Raw genomic sequence first — 21,139 nt, 5'->3', positions numbered from 1 at the left:
ATGAGGGAGAAGTTTTTGTGGTCAGATGAGACCAAGATAGAGCTTTTTGGCCAAAACTCAAAGCACTATGTGTGGCACAAATCTAACCCTATGCCTCAAGACACACCATCCCTACAGTGAAGTATGGTGGTGGCAGCATCATGCTGTGGGGATGCTTCTCAGCAGGGACTGGGCGTCTTGTTAGAATTGAAGAATGGATGGAGCAAAATATAGGGAAATACTGCAAGAGAACCTGCTTCAGTCTGCTAAAAAACTAAAGCTTGTGAGAAAATTCACCTTTCAGCATGACAATGATCCCAAGCACAAGGCCAAAACGACATTGAGTGGCTCAAGAACAAAAAGGTAAATGTCCTACAGTGTATCAAAGTCTTGATCTTGAATCTGTGGCACAATGTGAAAATTGCAGTCCACAAGCATCACCCAACCAACCTGAACAATCTGTAGAATATCTGCCGAGAAGAAAGGGCAAAAATATATTCGTCACTGTGCAAAGCTGGTACATATGAACCCGAAAAGACTTAAAGCAGTTATTGCAGCAAAAGGTGGCTTGACCAAATATTAATGTGTGGGGGTTAAATTATTATGCAAGCAAGATATTTCAGTTTTTTTATTTTTCATAAAAATATTTCACACAAAAAAAAAACAATGTCACTTTACAATAATTAATTTTGAGTTTCAGTGTTTTAAAAGAAAATATCAATCAGAATGAAATTTCAGTTTACCAGTTGTAATTCAGTAATTTGAGAGAATTGGTCAGAGGACTGAATACTTTTGCAAGGCACTGTATATATACTGCAAAACTATATCACCAAGGACTTTGGTACCAAGGTAAATGTAAGAGTTTTCTCTTGATCTGACCCTCCACCGCAAATGCAGGTTCTTTAGTCTCTATGTTAGTTTACATCATCAGGCAACTTCAAGCCATCCTGGGGCAAAATATTAATCAAATACTGTACATACAGCAGCTGAGTAAAAGAAGTACATGTTAGCCCATCTCATTCAACCGCTCAAAAACTGTTAAAAACAGTCATTCTTTTTAAATGTCATGTTTTGATTTAAAAATGTCCTTTTCCGCTTCCACGCATAATAAAGAAGATGTGTTCTGTCAGTTCTCAGAGATTTTTTATCCCGAGACGGAGCACTTGTATTAAAATGAATGTGAGAAACTGCAACAACACCCAATATGGCGGGTGTAGAAAAGGAAGTGCCGCCTTAAAATTAAAAGAGCTAATCACCTTTTAGATACAGATGTCACCTGTCAGTCAACTCGAGAACGTGCATGCACATTAGCTAGACCAGCCTGAAAAAATGTATATGTACACTGGCAGCCAAAATTTGGAATAATGTACAGATTTTGCTCTTATGGAAAGAAATTGGTACTTTTATTCACCAAAGTGGCATTCAACTGATCACAATGTATAGTCAGGACATTAATAGCAGAAATTTGAAATACAATTTGAAAAAAAAAAAAAAATACTTCTTCAAAGAGTTCTCATCAAAAAATCCTCAATGCGCAACAATGCCAGCTTTGCAGATCCTTGGCATTCTAGCTGTTAGTTTTTCCAGATACTCAGGTGACATTCACCTCATACTTCCTGTAGCACTTGCCATAGAAGTCTTGTTGGGCACTTTTCACACACCTTACTGACCCCACAAAAGCTCAATGGGGTTAAGATCCATAACACTCTTTTCCAATTATCTGTTGTCCAATATCTGTGTTTCTTTGCCCACTCTAAACGTTTCTTTTAGTTTTTATATTTCAAAAGTGGCTTTTTCTTTGCAATTCTTTCCATAAGGCCTGCACCCCTGAGTCTTCTCTTTACTGTTGTAAATGAAACTAATGTTGAGCGGGTAGAATTCAATGAAGCTATCAGCTGAGGACGCGTGAGGTGTGTGACACTATGATTTACTTATCCTCTTGTTTAGTTGTACATCTGGCCTTCCACATATCTTTCTGTCCTTGTTAGAGCAATTGACTTTTGTCTTTGAAGACTGTAGTTTAGACCTTGGTATGAAATCTTCAGTTTTTTTGGCAATTTTAAGCATTGTACAGCCTTCATTCCTCAAAACAATGATTGACTGATGAGTTTCTAGAGAAAGCCATTTCTTTTTTGCCATTTTTTAACTAATATTGACCTTAAGACATGCCAGTCTATTGCATACTGTGACAACTCTAAAACAACCACAAAGACAATGTTAAGCTTCATTTAACAAACCAAATAGCTTTCAGCTGTGTTTGATATAATGGCAAGTGATTTTCAAGTACCAAATTAGCAATTTAGCATGATTACTCAAGGATAAGGTGTTGGAGTGATGGCAGCTGGAAATGGGGCCTGTCTAGATTTGATAATGACAAATCTAGTTTTCAAGTAGTGATTTTTACACCCACCTCCTGTATACAACTCTTTTGTGTCTATGATCTCTCCTCCGACTGACACTGAGGTCTCTAAACTCCTCTCCAGCCACCTTCTCCAGGCCATCTCTCCATCCATCCTACCTGCACTCACACACATAATTAACACATCTCTACCTGCAGGCACTTATCCAACTACATTTAAGCAGGCTAGAGTAACCCCGCTGCTGAAAAACCCTGCACTTAACCCCACACAAGTAGAACAATACAGACCAGTCTCTCTCACCCCATTCATGGCAAAAACACTTGAAAGGGCAGTTTTCAATCATATGATAATCACTCAGACTATAAAAGTGTACCCCTGCAAATTATCCAGGATGCAGCAGCATGTCTGGTCTTTAATGAATGTTACACCACTCCTTGTCTCACTTCACTGGATGCCGGTTGATGCACGTATCAAATTCAAGGCTCTGATGCTGGCATACAGAACAGTCACTGGGTCTGCTCCAACATACCTAAAATCATTTCTGCAGAGCTATGCACCCACTAAAAGCCTGCGGTCGGCTAAGGAACATTGCCTTGTTGTACCAACACAAAGAGTCACAAAAACCAATTCCCAGACTTTTGGCTTCATTGTACCACGTTGGTGGAATGACCTTCCCAACTCCATCCGTGAAGCTGGCTCTCTCTGTCGCACTCCATGCGCACATAACCAGTCACTAAAATTATTGCACTTTTATCTGTTCTGAATACTACTATTCTGATGCTAGTGAAACTTTGTAATACAGCACTTTCTGTACCACTATCTCCTTAAGATGATTCGCTTATGTTTTCCTCTTTTGTAAGTCACTTTGTACAAAAGTCAAGTTTAACTGCTGATTTGAAATATGTTCTTTGTTCGCAATCTTGACCAACCGTTTTGGAGATTTCGGTCTTTCTCCATTTAAGTAGATAGGAGCTGTACTTTTATGACACTTGTATCCAAAGAAAACAGCTGCCCAGGAGCATTCCAATGATGGCTGTCGAGTGGAATGACTTGTCTTGAAAGGGTTCTCTTTATGACAAACTGCCATGAAAATGCCCATAAACTGGATAAATGAGAAGTTGTGGTAAAATTAAAAATGTGCCTTCTACTATATATGCTGCAAAAAATCCTAAATGACAAACTCTTAGCTTTTTTTATTTGGTAAAGCTCAATCATACCAATTTTATTTTAAGCACAAGATTACATAGCAATGGTGAAATAAACTTAACAGGTCAAAACTTTTTCTTCACCCCATTTACATTTGCACAAAGTATATTTTGACAATAAAAAAACAACCTATATGTTTAAATATGTACAGTATTGATAAATTAGTACTTGAGAGTTCGCTCTCTCTCAATTATCAGTGCATATAAAGAAAAAGTGTGTTTGGGGGGCTTTTACGTGACATTAACAATTCAACCAACATAGATTGTGGTAAAATATAAAACATAGGAAAAATAAACTCTTAAATCAGTAGTTTAATTTTTGACATGTAACAGCTTTTACTTTATCCCATAAATATGAATCAAACTAAGGGAAATGTTTTGGGATTCCCATGGTCACTAAAATTATATTGTTATATAAATATAACAAATCGGGGACCAATCCCTCCCAGATATTTACATAACTGTGTAAAAATAGTTGTACATTTAGCAATTTTATATGTATCAAAGCACAAAAAGGAGCAGTTATATTTGTAGCAAGCTTAAAAAAGATGAGTGAGATGCCACTTTCAGTCAGACCTGCTGATTTGAGATGATCTTGTGAGTGTTCAATAACATTCTCTCCATAAACAGTTCATGAGAATTAAACATACATATATGTCAGTCAACATCTTTGACTACCAACTGCACTGAAAACATTCAAATGCATTCCTGAGACGAATCAGTCCAATCCAGTGTTATGGCTTTCCTTTTTAAATTTGCCCATTTCTCAGACCAATCCCACATTTTCCAGGTCCATGTACAAAGATCCTTTTCACAGCCTTGAAGCGGGAATCCATGCATGCATGTATCCATGTTTCAATATTCTACTGTCTCTTCAAAGATGATGCTTTCTTCTTCCTGGCAGCAAGCATCTCGTAGAAGGGGTCTCTGCTTATGGCAGCCCTGGAGAAAACATTCAGGTAGAAATATATTATATATATATATATATATTTTATTATTATTTTTTTTTTTAAATAATAATAATCATAGTGCTCATATCTAGACTGTTTGCTGTTGAGCTATCTATCTACAAAACTGGATCAGAAGTGCATAATACTCCCCAAAGGTCTTGATGAAACATTTTGAATTAGTTAACGTTTAGTCTTTTATGAATCTTCAAAAGTTTTCAGCTTACGTTTACACATCATCTGTGTCTGTAGCACATGGTTAGGGTAAGGGTTAGGGAAGGTACCACTTGCATAATTACTGTAAAATGAATTCCAAGACATGCCAAGATAAGTACTCACTTGATGCTTTTAATCCACTCCTCTTTCTCTTCTGTTGTTGGGGCTGAGATTCGGTAGACTGTATGGTTGCCTTCCACAACCCGTCCATCTGCTTCAGTCTTACATGCCTTTATGACCTGATCCTTATTGTCTGGGATGAAGAGTTCGAAACAATTCTGTGTAAAGAGAGTTACATTTACTTTAGGGGAGGTTTTTATCCAACAAAGAGTACAATAATCACAAGGACATTTCCCCAGAGTAAACTGGTGTTTGGGGGAAAATGGTGGTAGTGTAAGATTACGGATCTCTTCCAGTTCTTTGGTTGCACCTGCTTTGATAAGATGCCCCAACCTTTGTGCTTGAAACCCAAACCCTTAACACAGAAGTTAGTAAAGACTTAAAGGAACAGGCTAAGTATATCAGTGAATGACCACTTAAATGTTGGTCCGTTTCACTCTCAAAACTGTAATTTTGTTACAGAAGACTATGTGAAGACTAATAGGGGTCCCTTTTCTGAACTTTATAGACATGGTTATTGGGTTATTGACAAATAAGGTCGTCCAAGGTGATATATAAAGAGAAATTGTTGTAACATTTTACAATAGGGTTCATGCATTCATTAACATTAGTTAATGCATTAGGTATAATAAATTACCAACAAAAAATATATATATTTTTAAAGCATTGATTAATCTTTGTTAATGTTAAAAATACAGTTGTTCATTGTTAGTTCATGTTACTTCATTGTTCATTAAATAATGTTAACATATACAACTTTTGATTTTTTTTTAAATGTATTACTATATGTTGAAATTAACATTAGCCAAGATTAATAAATGCTGTAAAAGTATTGTTCGTTCTTAATCATTCTTGGTTAATGTAAACTAATGTTAAGAAATGGAACCTTAGAGTAAATTGTTACCGGAATCTTTTAAAACTCTAGTTATAAACACGTGTAAAGTTTGGAGAAATGTTGGCAAAAGCATTTACAGCATTTTCCACAAAAAAAAAATATTAAAAAAAATTCCACAAAAATTTTAAAATATTTAAAATATATTTTATTTATAAGGAAATAAAAGGACTTCTCTTTTTTATGTTTTTATGTCACATGACAACAAAATGGCTAGATGTTGATTACACCACCTGACTTGATTTGAAAAGTGTTTTAAATATTAATCTTACATTATGATAATATTTTTAAATAAATAATAAATTTCTATTCTTCAACACTCATGCAAACATAACATTTTTCAAAAAATTTTATTGGGACTTTGATTTACTGGCTATGGAAGCTTAAACCACATGACATCTTGTGCTTAAAGACCCAGAATAAAAATATAAAATAAAAGAGGTATATTAAAAGTAATTGTTTTGGGTGAACTGTATTTGTTATGTATTTTTTAATAAATGTATAGATAGAATTTGATAGATTTTATAGATCTGGGTGAAAAAAAATGTGTCATGTCACTGACCATACTATGTCATTGTAGGGAAAAAAAGCTACATGAAGACACTTCAAAATATTTATTTTTGTGTTCTATAGAAGAAAGAAAACAATACAAGTTTGGAACAACATTAGGCTAAGTAAATGATGACAGAATGTTCCTTTTGGGGGGGAATTATTCAGCTAAAAGTGAGTAAAAAGATTGAAAAGAAAGAAAGCTTACTGGCTTTTTGGAGTCATCCACTTCTCTAATACTAAGATTTTCTAGAGGAATGATCCCTCTTGGCTCTTTATCCTTAAAGTAGAAGCAGAAGAGACAACATGTGATGGCAGTAATACACAAAGGATGAACTATGTTTGCAAAGAGCCAGCATCAGTCAAACCCAAACTCCATTCATTCATTTAACATCCCCAAAATGGTTTAACGTACAGTGGTGTACTCAAAGTAATAGAGGCAGTTATCTGTCAAGATGAACCATCTCCTCTTCCATGTTTTCACCCGTCCACCTGTGGATCAGATAGATGCAAGTATATTAAAGATGCTATCCCTCATGAAGTGTATGAGTATTTGGTAGAGAATAAATGTGATGAATTTAGAGAGCCAGCAACAGCAGTAGAGACATGTTGCAAGGTGAAAACAAAGGCAGCAGACAGACACATGTATGATAGCTCACATTAGCAGATGGACAACTAAAATGACTTATAATGCACCAAGATCCCCAATTGGACCATACAGTATGTTATGAGTAACTCGCTGTGTCAAGCACAAGTTTAAGGCGTTAGTGACGCAAATGATGCATGTAAGTATGGTAGCAAGTTATCAGTCAGCCCCTGAACAATTATGGCAGAGTAACAGTAAAGTTAGTTTTTAGATGAATATCTATGTTCTGTAGGTCCACATAGTGCAAGTAAATAGTGAACAAGACTTTGATGCTCTGAAAAACACACAAAGCAATCATAAAAGTAATCCATATGAATCCATAGTTTTAATCAATGTCTTCTGAAGCGATCCAATCAGTTTTGGGTGAGATCAGACCAAAATATAACTCCTTTTTCCACACTAAATCTTGACATCAGTCAATCTTGACAAGTGTAATTAAGCTTGAACTCATGATCATGCCAAGAGACTGCAATGGCAAGATGTACACTGAAAAGGAGTTACATTTGAATCTGTTCTCACCCAAAAACAATTGGATCACTTAAGAAGAGTCATATGAATTACTTTTATGCTGCCTTTATGTATTTTCTGGAGCTTCAAAGTTTTGGTTGGCATTCACTTGCATTATAATGGTCTACAGAGCTGAGATATTCTTCAAAAATCATTGTTTGTATTCAGCAGAAGAAAGAAAGTCATGCACATCTGGGATGGCATGAGGGTGAGTAAATGATGAGAGAATTTGCATTTTTGTGTGAACTATCACTTTAAAGGCAGATTATTCCCAAGGCATTTACAGCACCAATTTTCATGCATGCTTGAATCTCGAAATGTAAAAATCAATAAAATCTCACTCCTCTAAGGCCATTGCTGGCGTGCCATAAGATATGTCAACACTATGCCTTAGCTCATAAGCAAGGTTCTTATACGCATGTTCTAAAATTGGTTCACATAAAATTATTTCATCTGATGTTTTGTGTAGGAAAATAAGCAGGATCATTCTATTAAAAAAAAACTTAATTACACAAAAATATTTGACTGCAGAATGCCACAATCATAATAAGATTTTTGTATGTAACAAGTATCATATGAACTCTGTAGGGATGCCATATTGGCTACCCTTAGAAATGACTTTTCCTTATTCAGCTTTACTTGATCTCCTATAATCTCTGTCATAAGTACACAAGCTTTTAAACACAAACATGCACACTCACACAAGCAGTCTAATAGAGACTGTTAAATAACATTTATTTTACATGTGACTGCTTATGTACTGTATGTTTATGCTTGTCTTTGATTAGACAATAGCATGGAAGGCCTAGAAAGCTGCCATTACTCAAACTGAGCACATGGTAGCAGCAGAGAGTAATTAATGTCCAAAGGTTTAACTAACATGGTGCTCTCCATGGCGACAGAGAAAGTGGACTGAGAGCCAACACGACAACTCAAACAAATGAGACAAACAAGCAGACGTAAACACAGACCACTTCCATTTTTATGATATGAAATATCTTTTAAATGAAACAGATTTAAAAATAAATAAATAAAAAAGGCTAAATGAAAGGATTGAAGCACAGAATCTGGAAGCATAGCTTAATGAGCTAGCTGAGGAAAACCATTGTACATACCTCCTGAAGAAAGGCAACAAAACAAACATATGTGGAAGAAAGAAAACATAATGAAATCAAAAATGAAAATCTTAGAGATAATGCAACAAAGGCTGTAATAAAATATAGTATCAGTGTAAGTTTGTGAGCCTGGTTTAAAGCCCAGGCTGAGCTTATAGATAAATAAGCAGACTGTATTAGCCATTTCAGATTAGCTTTGGGAAATGAGGCTTCTAGACTATTATGTTACACACTGCATCACTGCAGATAAACATAATTATTTTGCATATCTGAATCAACTCTTAATATATAAGATATTAAATCTGCAGTTGAGTTTCCTTGAAGTGTGTTGTACTCATTTGTAAATAATTTTCAACTAAAACAAGGTAAACTCGTTATCATCCTGAGTTTACATAATGTATGCTAACTGAAGCAGACTATACAGAAAATACAGGCAAATATCATTAAAAAACTTGTCATGTCCGTCATTCATGAAAATTGTAGGCACAGATGGAATCCGCATTTTCTGATTTTAGGTGAAAATCTGCGGAATAGATTTAAACATGGTAAAGTGAGTTAAACTGAGCTGAGAGTAGGAGACGGCAAAAATAAAACATTTTACTGAGCATTTTTTTTCTTGTTTTCCAATAAAAAAACATCTAAACTAAAAACAAAACAAAAAAACCATCCTTAATACAATATCCATTTATTTGAGAGGCAATATGACAAGATATTTATTCTTGTTTTTCAGAGAAATCTAAAAAAGCTTAAAACAAGACAAATCTATTTGCCAATTGGGTACAAAAATGTTTTATTTCCTTTAGATTTTTGTCTTACACCGTTGGCATTTTTATTGTTTTGTTTTTAAGCATAAACCTCACCAAATTTTGTTAGATTTCACTTAAAACAAGTTTTAAAGTCATTTTGCTTCTCAAGTACATTTATCTTGTTTTAAAGATGGCATTTAGATATTTTTAAAGACAAAAATACTCAATAATTTAATATTTTATTCTTATTGGTAGTTGAAAGCCAAATCATTTAATAAATGAACACACAAGTGGTGGAAAATGTGTAATTCTTTGTGAATGACCAGTGTTCTAATTCTGCAGTTATGTGGCCACAGATTCCATGTTGGCCTGGGCATGAGTGACATATTTGGGGCCTATTGAGGGACAAAAGTAATTGGACCAGTCCTATTCCTTTATCCTCTAAACAGAGAAATACTAACTCACCAAGTTTGAGCAGCCAGCCCTCTCGGTCTGGGTTAAAGAAGGTGTGAGTGAGGTCGTTGCCGTCATCTTCAGGTATCTTGAAGGGTTCGTTCTTAATGCTCTCGTACAGGTTCTGTGGGAGTGTTTGCCAGTGAGTTCTTATGTCGTCCAAAAACAAAAAGGCTACAGTATGCACTGCAAACTGAAATAAATATCAGCTTTAAATGTAGACATATCTATAATATGGGTCTGTGACACTGACCCTGAGTAGGTCTTCTGGTAGATCTCCACCATCATTGATACCCCTGTTCATGCCTATGAATCGCTCTGCGGACGGCTTGTCCTTCACATTAGGGTTGTGAAGGCTTGTGTTCAACATGATAATCGCGAACGAGAGGACGTAACATGTATCTGCAAAGAAATTATTGGAAAATCAACTGCTGAACAAAACTTTAAAATAATGGTTGACCCAAACATTTTCTCATCCTCATGTTGTTCCAAACTCCTTGTGCGTTCATAAGCGCTGTGAGAGAAGCTCATTCTTGCTCAACTTGCATTGTTAGTAGCATCAATGCCAATGAATGCACAACGAACAACAAGATTTTGCTGAAAAACAACAAATACCTAAATCAGATGCCTTTAGAAAATGTTACTACTTTCTAGTACTACTTTTGGCTCCTTTTTTAAGCTTTAAAGGAAGGCACTATTGCTATAGACAGAGGGCTAGCTCTTTTTGTGCTCTGCATAAGAAAGAAACAATGGTTTAAAACAACATGAGGCTGAGTAAATTATGACATAATTTTTATTTTTGGGTGAACTATTCCTTTAAACTAAGCCAATATTTCTAGTCTGTCTAAATGTATTTAATACAACTATAACACCTACTACACCACTCGAATTTGTATTAATTTAATGAAATGAGGAAAGAGCTAATTTGATGTCAGACCTACTCAGCAACCAAGTTGAATATTTATGTCTTACTTTGAATTGTTTTATTATAAAATGGAGCTTTGTGGTCATGACAGGTCATGTGCACTCTGCAGAGCATTATGTGTAAAGAAGAGTTCTACATCCACGACACTCTTTACACATGCATAATCACATGACTAAAAGCAAGTTACATTTATGGAGAGAGAAAAACACATGTAAAGAGTGGGAGTGGGTGTAGTGAGATTGCAGAGGGACTAGGGCCCCTAATAATATAATTAAAACAACTTTTGCACAGCATACACATTATCATACACTCATATACACATACCTGTAGATTGAAAGACGCCAGGATTGCATCGACAGTAACGTTGGGCAAAGGCTTCCATCATACGATCAATCTTCTGAGCCTCACCTGGTAACCGGAAACTCCATAAGAACTGTCTAAATAGGGAGAAATGAACTCAATCAATGAGATCAGTGGAATATCATGTAAAATGTGCTTGAAAAATTGTAAATGAGAAGATCTGTATTTTTACCTGAGGGCCTGGACAAGGTTGAGGTCTGTAAATTCATGAAGCTCCACAAAGGCATGAAGAACCTGAATATTGAAGTCATCCCTGGAAATAACATGAATTAGAAAAAAATCATCAGGTGATTCATTTTTGAACAATGACATAACAGTGCTTCCATGGCAACAAAAGAATCGTCTCAGAGTTTTAGGTAACACAGTTCTTTTTGGTGTGGACGCCAACAACATCAAACTTAAATCTTAAATTTGTAAAAAGGAATAAAGTGTATAAAACAAACATAGCATATCTAAGAGAGAAATCTACAAAAAAAGTTTGAATGGCGTCTGTACCTGAAGAGGCTTGCAAGCACTGTGAAAAGCTTGCATCCCCAAATTGTGTGCCACTGAATAACACATCTACTGTGATAAAAATTTGCGTAGTTCACTATGATAACTGAATTACGGCTGTGATCCTCTTCTCAGACATCTCCAATGGGCATTAAATCCCATGGGGGGATTACGGCAGGGTTTTCTGTCTCTGTATCTAGCCATTTCTTCAGTGAGAAAATGGGGCATGTCGATAATGTCAATGAGCTGTGAATGCATTAACCCACTTTGGGGGTTCATCCATTAAGCCCTACAACCGTGGCCAAAAGTATTGGCAGTGACACAGTATTGCAGTGGTACTGCTTCAGTATTTGTAGATTATATTTTCACACGTTTCTATGGTATACTGGAAAATAATGTTAAGCAGTTCACGAGTTTTAAAGGCTTTTATTGGCAAAAACATTCAATAAATGCAAAGAGTCCATTTTTACAGTGTTGACCCTTGTTCTTCATAACCTCTGCAATTCGCTCTGGCATGCTGGATATCAGCTTCTGGGCCAAATCCTGACTGATGATGATTCATTCTTGCCTTATTAGTGCTCGGAGTTGATCGCAATTTGTGGGCTACTGCTTGTCCACTCGTCTTTTGAGGATTGACCACAGGTTCTCTATGGGATTAAGATCCGGGGAGTTGCCTGGCCACGGACCCAAAATTTCAATGTAATGATCTCTGAACCACTTCATTATCACTCTTGCCTTGTGACATGGGGCTCCATCATGCTGGAAAATGCACGGATCATCACCAAATTGCTCCTGGATCATTGGGAGTAGTTGCTCTTGCAGGACGTTTTGATAACATTCTTTATTCCTAGCAGTGTTTTTAGGCAGAATTGTGAGAGAGCCCACTCCCTTGGATGAAAAGCATCCCCACACATGGATGGTCTCAGGATGATTCACTTTTCACCTTTTCTTCTCCGGACTATCGATTTTCCAGATGTCGCAAACAGTCGGAAGGGGGATTCATCAGAGAAAATAACTTTGCACCAGTCTTCTGCTGTCAAATCCTTGTAATTCCTGCAGAATTTCAGTCTGTCCTTGATGTTTTTCTTGGAGAGAAGTGGCTTCTTTGCTGCCCTTCTTGACACCAGGCCATTGTCCAAAAGTCTTCGGCTCACTGTGCGTGCAGATGCACTCACACCAACCTGCTGCCAATACTGCACTGGTGGTGACACAATTCTGTAGCTGACTCCTCAGGAGGAGACGGTCCTGGAGCTTGCTTTCACCTGACTAGTACTCGTTCACACTTTCCCAGGTGCTGGGGAATGATTAGTGAAATGATGTTAGCTGGACATTTTGTGCAAGGGCCAAAAAACAGTGACATTTGGGTTTTTGTGATAAAGTTGCCAATGAAGCTTTTTGCAATTATTTAAAATGCATCTGATCACTCTGCGCAATAATCTAGAAACAATGTGAATCAACACCACAACAACTGAAGCAGAAAACTTTATGACTTTATGTCGCTGCAAATACTTTTGGCCACACCCTTACGCTCCTTCATCCAGCCAGACACTGCTGACACTACACTCCAGCATGTGTGAGTGAGAGAGCAAATGATGTCAGAATTCACTATTGATTGAGTGTTTGCATTTATGCGGGTGTGCATTTGGATTGATTTAAGGCTTTTGCAATTGGAAATAAAACAGCCTGCAAGACAAATTATTAGTTATGTAAATTAATTTTAATCAATTTGAGTTAAAACTAAATTTACCTTGTTTCATTTTCTTCCGAGATTGAGTGACGTTCACCTCTATTTGCCATGACTTTAATTCAAAAGGCAATTTAAAGGAACCATTTACCCCAAAATAAAAATTATTTAATTATTTACTCACCTTCATGTAATTTTATACCTGTATACTTGTTTTTTTCAATAGCACACAAAGGGAGATTTTTAGTAATTCTGATGCAACTCTTTTACAACTCTTATACATAAAATTACAGTAAATAATTTTTTATCCAAAAATGGACAAAATATAAACTTTTTTTTTGTATATGACTTTGCGTTATATTCCAAGACCCCTGAAACTATTCAACAGCTTTATGTCAGGAACAGACTGACATTTAAGTCTCTATTTATTGATAAACTTGGCCTACTACAAAGCTGTGAAATCCTATTCACATCCAAATTTAGATTAAAACAATTTTGTATTTGTGATGTCAAGAACATGAAACACCATTTGTTCTCATGTCAGTTTGAATATATGGAAGGGAAAAGGACATTTGATTTTTGTCTAAACTATTCTTTTAATGTTATAGCACCGCAATGCATTTCCCTATAATTACACTAAGGGATGAAAATGAATCCAGCATACACACAGATACACACTTATACCTTTCCCTTAATACAAAACATAAAGGCAATTGTTTTCTGTTTAACTAATCTAGTTTTTATCGGCCATGAAGCTTACATGTAAATCATTAGAGGTACATTGATTCAACAGTCTCCGTTCTCTTTAAGAACAATAAATGGTTGGGTATCTGCTATAGCACTGTTTTTATCAACCAGTGAGATTTGCTTTCCTCTTCAGCAGATTTCATCAGCAGAAGGACTCTGTCATTCTTACCTTTCACCCAGATAATCTCCGATGGCTGTCTTGTTGAGGCCCTCACCCTTGTAGAGGAATTGAGCAATATCTTCACAAGTGTTCTTCAGTAATTCATTCTCAATGAGAAACCGAATCCCCTGAGAAAAACAGAAAACATCTAGTAACTCTTTACAATAAGTTTGTATATATTAGTTAAATTAATAGTTTAAGCATAATTGTGCATTTTCTCCAACTCTAGCAAAAGCAAATGGAATAGCAAAAATAATGACAGTTTTCAAACAGGTTTCTGGAACACTCTATCTGCAACAATGTTAAAATCTTTGGGGGAAATCGACCGACAAATGCAAAGATAACTTACAGCTGCCTCTAAAGAACTAACAATAAGCAATAGCATATTTATAAATTGACATTAATGCAAATTAATAAATGTTGTAAAAGAATTGTTCATTGGTAGTTCATGCTAATTATGCATTAATTAATGTTTTTTGACTGCTCTCTGGAATACTCTATTCAGATTGGTCAATCGTGCCTTTTAGCGGTCTGATATTTCTCAATAAAAACCACACATCTGGGGATTAAGTGATATAAAATTTGTCATCCAGGTATTGCGAGTCATCTTTCCTTCTCGTATCACTCTATGATCTCTACAAATAAGCCAATTGAATAATTTCAACGCAAATCAATGTTTCATGTACATGTACTATTTAGTCTTGTAATAAGTGGGATAATGAGCAGACAGGAGGTCATTTTTGCAAATAAACCCCAACAGAACTCAAGCTGGAGGTGGAAATGAGCTGTTTCTAGAGACTCTGCAATTTCTTTCTTCTCGCATAATAACAATTTCAATGCAAATCCATATTTCACATTTTTTTATTTCGTTGGTAGCATGTAATAAATGGGATAATGTACAGTCGGTTGGTCATTATCGCAAAATAAACCCCTTCAGGCTAATACAATGCCCCTGATCACCCTGTCTGGGTTTATTTTGCGATACCAACCAGCTGACTGTACATTATCCCATACTTAACGTACAGAACCTTATTGTAAAATGTCACAGAACTTCCATAACAGCCTTACCAGACCCTGCATTCTAAGTCCATATAAACCTACATTTTCTTTCCTCTACTCTTTTCCTGCTCTCTGAATTTTAACCTGTGTGTTTGGATTATGTTGGATCTATGGAAATGAATTGAAAATTGCGTGGCTGCATTATGCAAAGTGACAATACTTGGGTTCTTATGATAATGTGTCCACCCACACAAGATCAAAGGTTTAAAAATGCAAAATGGCAAATAATTTTATGTAATGGGGACCATACTTATTGCCAAAGCAATATAAGTTTGGCAGAGAATCACTATGAGGGAGAAAACTTTGTACAAATGACAATGCTTCTTGTATTACACCCCTACACAATACAAGCTTGCTTACCTTTTTAGGATCCATGTTAAATTTCTTGCGACCCATGGCCATCTGTTTACTTCGCTGCATATTGATTCTGAACACAGGTAGACAATCACTTTATTAATATGGGTTAGCAGTTGTTGCAAGAAACCCCTTAAGGAAATCCATAGAGACAATAGCCTTAAAAATTATAACTAAGAATTTTCTTAAATTAGTTTTTTTTTGTTTAAAATAGGTCCAGATCTTAAGCAATTCTGAAAGACACCTACATTCTAAAGACAAAACTAGAGCAAGGAATTGAGGTTTACAACATCTTCAACCTGATAAAGATTATCACCTACAGATTGCACGACCCACATGCCTATTGGAGTCTCCATTATGACATCATTAATATCTACTCAGCCAAATGTAATGTTGAAAGCAACAGCCTGTAAGAGAGGTCACACACTACACTACCTCCAACTATGACCTACATGACCTCACTCAAGGTAGAGAAGGAACAAAGAATGAGAAACAAATTTCATAAAAGAGAAGTTAACGACATGGAACATTTTACAAAATGGCTTTCCTCTATCCAAATGGCCATCAAGTAAATCTGAGAGGACATTCCTGTGAAGAGTTCAGTGAGTCCCAGTAGGATTATGTCATGTGCGATGAATGAGCCTGATACAGTATAAACTGAGAGTCATTCTGTTTGGTCATTCTGTTTATTTTGTTTGGTCTTGGAATAGACCAAACAGTATCAGACTGCATTAAAATGAACAATATTATGCTACACCCATAAGCTCCTTTTTTGTTTGGAACAGTTTACTTTTATATAACGTTAACAGGCCAAGCAGGAACTGAATATATGACCATTCAGACATTCTCCCAAAATCCTGCACACTTCTCAGTCAATTTACCCAAAACACTCTTTCAAAATTCACTAGCCTCTCTTCCCACAGGGGGAACAGCGGCAGGAAAAAAGTACTTTGGGTATGTCTGAAATTCATTCATATGTGCTAATATATGTAATGCAGAATGTGTGTATTGATGTATTGTGTGTGTGTGAGAGTGTGAGTTTGGAGAGATTCAAACAGTGGCAACCAGTTGAGGCTGAACATGATCAAAGTCATCATGAAACAGCATTTGCAGCCTATTTTAGTTCCGTAATGTGACATATTTCAGAGTGAAATGTAGAGTGGATGACTTGATTGCATCCAACCTGAATAAATTGGATAATTATTGGAATTAATTGGTGAAAAGTTGGTGTTCCATGACAAAATGGAGCCAAATCTGAATGCAAGTTGCTAAAACAATGTCTAAATAGCTACTCAATATTGGTTAGTTGGTTACATTTTGATGAAAGATTACAAAGACAAATATTTTCACTTTGGAATAACATGCAACCAATTAGTTATTCACAATAAGACCAAGAACATGTATTAAGAACATTAATAAGGTCAATTTTGACTTTGTTGACTTGAAGCATGGCTGTTTACAATTCGGTTTGGGATGAGCACCAACCCACAAAGTCACCAGAAAACGTTAAATACCCCTAAACAACCCATCTTACCTTTCTTGAGTGGACCCAAGACTTTCAATCTCATCCGTCACCTTTGCTATCTCATCCTTTAGCCGCTATAAAAAATATAAAAGGGAAAAATAGATGAGTTAACAATAGGACAATTGAGGGTGACCCTCTGCTGTACTTCTTAAAGTCAGCTTGTCACACGAAGTGATGGAGAACCATGAATCTTGTGAAATTAACACACAGAGGATCATAAATATCTAATTTGATTAACAAGAGTATGAAACATTCAATCATGGCACAGTGTGGCACCTGCACAGGATACCAAGATGAAGTAGCATGTGTTGGGGGAGAAAGGGGGAAGGAACGAGCAGGGGACACAAAGAGATAAAGAGTATAAGAGCAAGTTTACCTTGGTGGGTGTGTGTCTATGCATGAAAAAAATACTTTTAATGTGATTTCAAACGAGAATTGCTAAGAAATGCTTTCATCTCAATAATTATGTGCTGCTGATACAGTAGTGAAAGGAGCTAAAGGCAGCACAAAGATGATCCATATCACTTGAGTGGTTTAATCCATGTCTTCTAATGACACAATCGGTTTTGGGTAGGGATGGTAATCATTAGGATTTTTATTATTCCAATTCCTCTAAATTATTCCAGATCCAATTCCTAAGATTCTTTCAGATCTTTTGTGGAAGAATTTGGGGGAAATAAGAAAATAAATTCTTATTGCATTTACTGCCCTCAGTATTTTATGGCCCAAATGCTGTATTGTCTTTTTCAAAAAAGAACCAATTCTCGGATCCAAACCCTACTTTTGGATAAGAAACAGACCAAAATGTAACTCCTTATTCAGTATACATTTTGACATCATGAGAGAAGCTCATTCACACTTCCTTGAGATTGACATGCAGAGAACTGTACACATGCTCAAGGGGTTACAATTTGGTCTGTTACACATCCAAAACTGATTGCATCGCTTCAGAAGACATGGATTAAACCAATCAATATGTAGGGATTACCTTTTTGGAGCTTGAAAGTTTTGGACCACATTGACTTGCATTGTACAGACTATTTGTTTGTGTTCTGCAAAATAAATCATAAGTGTTTGAGACAGCAAAAGGGTGAGTAAATAATGAACTATTATTGAACTATTGCTTAAGGACTAGAGTACCAGTAGTGTTGAGAAAACGAGAGCAAGGAGATTAGAAAAAGAGAAAAGAAAAGACAGAATGCTACAATCGCCTGATCTGAAAGCTGTCAATACAGTCCAGAGCCAAAATGAGCACACTGGACAGCCTCCCATTTCTCCCACAATCCTGCTGCCCAGTTAACCTTTTAAATAAACAGTCACTTTACTGTGGCAGAACATGTAAATGGTGTTCACAAATGTTTTGGAGATTTGGAGATGGGTGTGTCCTCAGTGTCAGATATTATTTAGGGATGTCAAATGTTTTAGGACTTTGGTACTAAGTCAAAACTAAAATATTGAACAAAAAATGTTTTCTCTTTTTTTTTTTTTTTTTGGTATTTACAATATTAATATTTATCTTTAAATGAGAAAATGTGTTCATAGCATATAAGGTTTGGTTGTTTTATCAAAATTGGTATCAATAATCATTACTTGTATTGGTATATCGACTACTGTTTCACTGGTATTGGTATCGACTACTGTAATTTTGGTATCTTGACAACCACAATATGATGTGTGACACTGAGAATGTGTATATGTTAGCGACAAGTGTATTGGTGAAATGCATAGATTCAAATTTATATAGAGGTGCTAATATACACTCACCTAAAGGATTATTAGGAACACCTGTTCAATTTCTCATTAATGCAATTATCTAATCAACCAATCACATGGCAGTTGCTTCAATGCATTTAGGGGTGTGGTCCTGGTCAAGACAATCTCCTGAACTCCAAACTGAATGTCAGAATGGGAAAGAAAGGTGATTTAAGCAATTTTGGGCATGGCATGGTTGTTGGTGCCAGATGGGCCGGTCTGAGTATTTCACAATCTGCTCAGTTACTGGGATTTTCACGCACAACCATTTCTAGGGTTTACAAAGAATGGTGTGAAAAGGGAAAAACATCCAGTATGCGGCAGTCCTGTGGGCGAAAATGCCTTGTTGATGCTAGAGGTCAGAGGAGAATGGGCCAACTGATTCAAGCTGATAGAAGAGCAACTTTGCCTGAAATAACCACTCATTACAACCGAGGTGTGCAGCAAAGCATTTGTGAAGCCACAACACGCACAACCTTGAGGCGGATGGGCTACAACAGCAGAAGACCCCTCCGGGTACCACTCATCTCCACTACAAATAGGAAAAAGAGGCTACAATTTGCAAGAGCTCACCAAAATTGGACAGTTGAAGACTGGAAAAATGTTGCCTGGTCTGATGAGTCTCGATTTCTGTTGAGACAATCAGATGGTAGAGTCAGAATTTGGTGTAAACAGAATGAGAACATGGATCCATCATGCCTTGTTACCACTGTGCAAGCTGGTGGTGGTGGTGTAATGGTGTGGGGGATGTTTTCTTGGCACACTTTAGGCCCCTTAGTGCCAATTGGGCATCGTTTAAATGCCACGGCCTACCTGACCATTGTTTCTGACCATGTCCATCCCTTTATGGCCACCATGTACCCATCCTCTGATGGCTACTTCCAGCAGGATAATGTACCATGTCACAAAGCTCGAATCATTTCAAATTGGTTTCTTGAACATGACAATGAGTTCACTGTACTAAAATGGCCCCCACAGTCACCAGATCTCAACCCAATAGAGCATCTTTGGGATGTGGTGGAATGGGAGCTTCGTGCCCTGGATGTGCATCCCACAAATCTCCATCAACTGCAAGATGCTATCCTAACAATATGGGCCAACATTTCTAAAGAATGCTTTCAGCACCTTGTTGAATCTATGCCACGTAGAATTAAGGCAGTTCTGAAGGCGAAAGGGGGTCAAACACAGTATTAGTATGGTGTTCCTAATAATCCTTTAGGTGAGTGTACATACCATTGACTAATGCATTCATGGGTGAATTCACTAAACAGTTGCGCTACTATTGCTTGCATGTTTGTAGAAAATAAATAATTGTTTTGAATTTTAGAATGTGCCATGTCGTCCGAAAAGACGCGTCTGGTGTGCGACCCAATTTAATTTACCCTGCTGCTAACACTTTACCAAAGTTGTATTGAGAAATATGTCTGAAAAGTCAAAGGCTATTGTGCAACGAGCAGCCCTATTTATATCTGAGAAAATCCCGATATATATATATTGTTAATAGTCGGGAAAATCGTGATGCGTAAAAAAGGCATCGATCCCAAGCCTACTAAACAATATGCAAGCAATACTGCCTACAGCCAGCTATGCAAATATGTGTACAGTCTGTGTGTGTGTGTCATAACAATCCTTTCTGCAATCCATCATCCTGAAGCAGCTCAGGCACAGATCAATACGCTCACATTACCAATTTACCAAAGATACACACACACACACAAACAAACACTTTTGAAGCTATAGCACCTGGAAAGTTCAAATAAGTACCCTTTTCACACCTGACCTCCTCTGCTATACATTTTCCAAGTGTGTCAATAACCCAGAAGCCTTACTATAGATTGCAGTGCAACCATAAAAGCCTGACCCGTGGGGCCTGAGTAGCTCAGCAAGCAAAGATGCTGACTACGGAGAAGGGGAAATTGGCTGTGAAAGACAGATGTCTGCTGAAATAAAGTGCTAAAGATAATAATGTTCCATCTGAGCATTGCTAGGCAATAACACCCTCATAAGGGTAACATGTAAACAAATGCTACAAGTTTTCAGCCCTCACATTTCTATTTGTTTTTTCATGCAATATATTTTAATCCCTGCCTTTGTCTCTTGGCAACAGCCACAATTTCCCAGTCGGATGGAGAGGTAAGCAGGAGTGTCCAGCAGGGCTCTATGGAGACAGATTGGTTTAGCTTGGCAGTTCAGTCATTATAAATCGGGCACTTTGTCTTCATTAGACAAACATAACATGAGAAACCAACCAATCACCTAACCAGTAACAAAATAGGCACATAAAGTCATTTCACTAAATAACTAAATTTAAGTACAGCATATGAAATTCCCTTATCCTCACTATAG

General features: G+C 36.7%; 1 protein-coding gene across 5 annotated transcripts in view; it reads right to left on the bottom strand.

Annotated features, from left to right (window-relative positions):
• Positions 1-3,534: 3,534 nt before the first annotated feature.
• Positions 3,535-21,139, bottom strand: part of LOC127626942 (cytohesin-1) — an 85,130-nt gene continuing 67,525 nt past the window's right edge. For 4 of the 5 annotated variants that reach the window (XM_052103090.1, XM_052103089.1, XM_052103091.1 and 1 more), the window contains exons 3-13: positions 17,051-17,115; positions 15,523-15,589; positions 14,113-14,231; positions 11,193-11,273; positions 10,985-11,097; positions 9,989-10,137; positions 9,747-9,859; positions 6,684-6,762; positions 6,477-6,548; positions 4,831-4,985; positions 3,535-4,486 (exon numbers count right to left, since the gene is read on the bottom strand). In XM_052103090.1, coding sequence (XP_051959050.1) covers positions 4,408-4,486; positions 4,831-4,985; positions 6,477-6,548; positions 6,684-6,762; positions 9,747-9,859; positions 9,989-10,137; positions 10,985-11,097; positions 11,193-11,273; positions 14,113-14,231; positions 15,523-15,589; positions 17,051-17,115 — 1,092 coding nt within the window. In that variant the 3' untranslated portion in view covers positions 3,535-4,407. The remainder of the gene's footprint in view (positions 4,487-4,830; positions 4,986-6,476; positions 6,549-6,683; positions 6,763-9,746; positions 9,860-9,988; positions 10,138-10,984; positions 11,098-11,192; positions 11,274-14,112; positions 14,232-15,522; positions 15,590-17,050; positions 17,116-21,139) is intronic. The other variant, XM_052103088.1, reaches the window with a different exon arrangement.

This window comes from Xyrauchen texanus, chromosome 33 (assembly GCF_025860055.1).
Source record: "Xyrauchen texanus isolate HMW12.3.18 chromosome 33, RBS_HiC_50CHRs, whole genome shotgun sequence".
In the NCBI taxonomy this organism is placed as follows: domain Eukaryota; kingdom Metazoa; phylum Chordata; class Actinopteri; order Cypriniformes; family Catostomidae; genus Xyrauchen; species Xyrauchen texanus.
The sequence above is the reverse complement of the archived record's forward strand: the minus strand, read 5'-3'. Positions and strand labels throughout refer to the sequence as shown.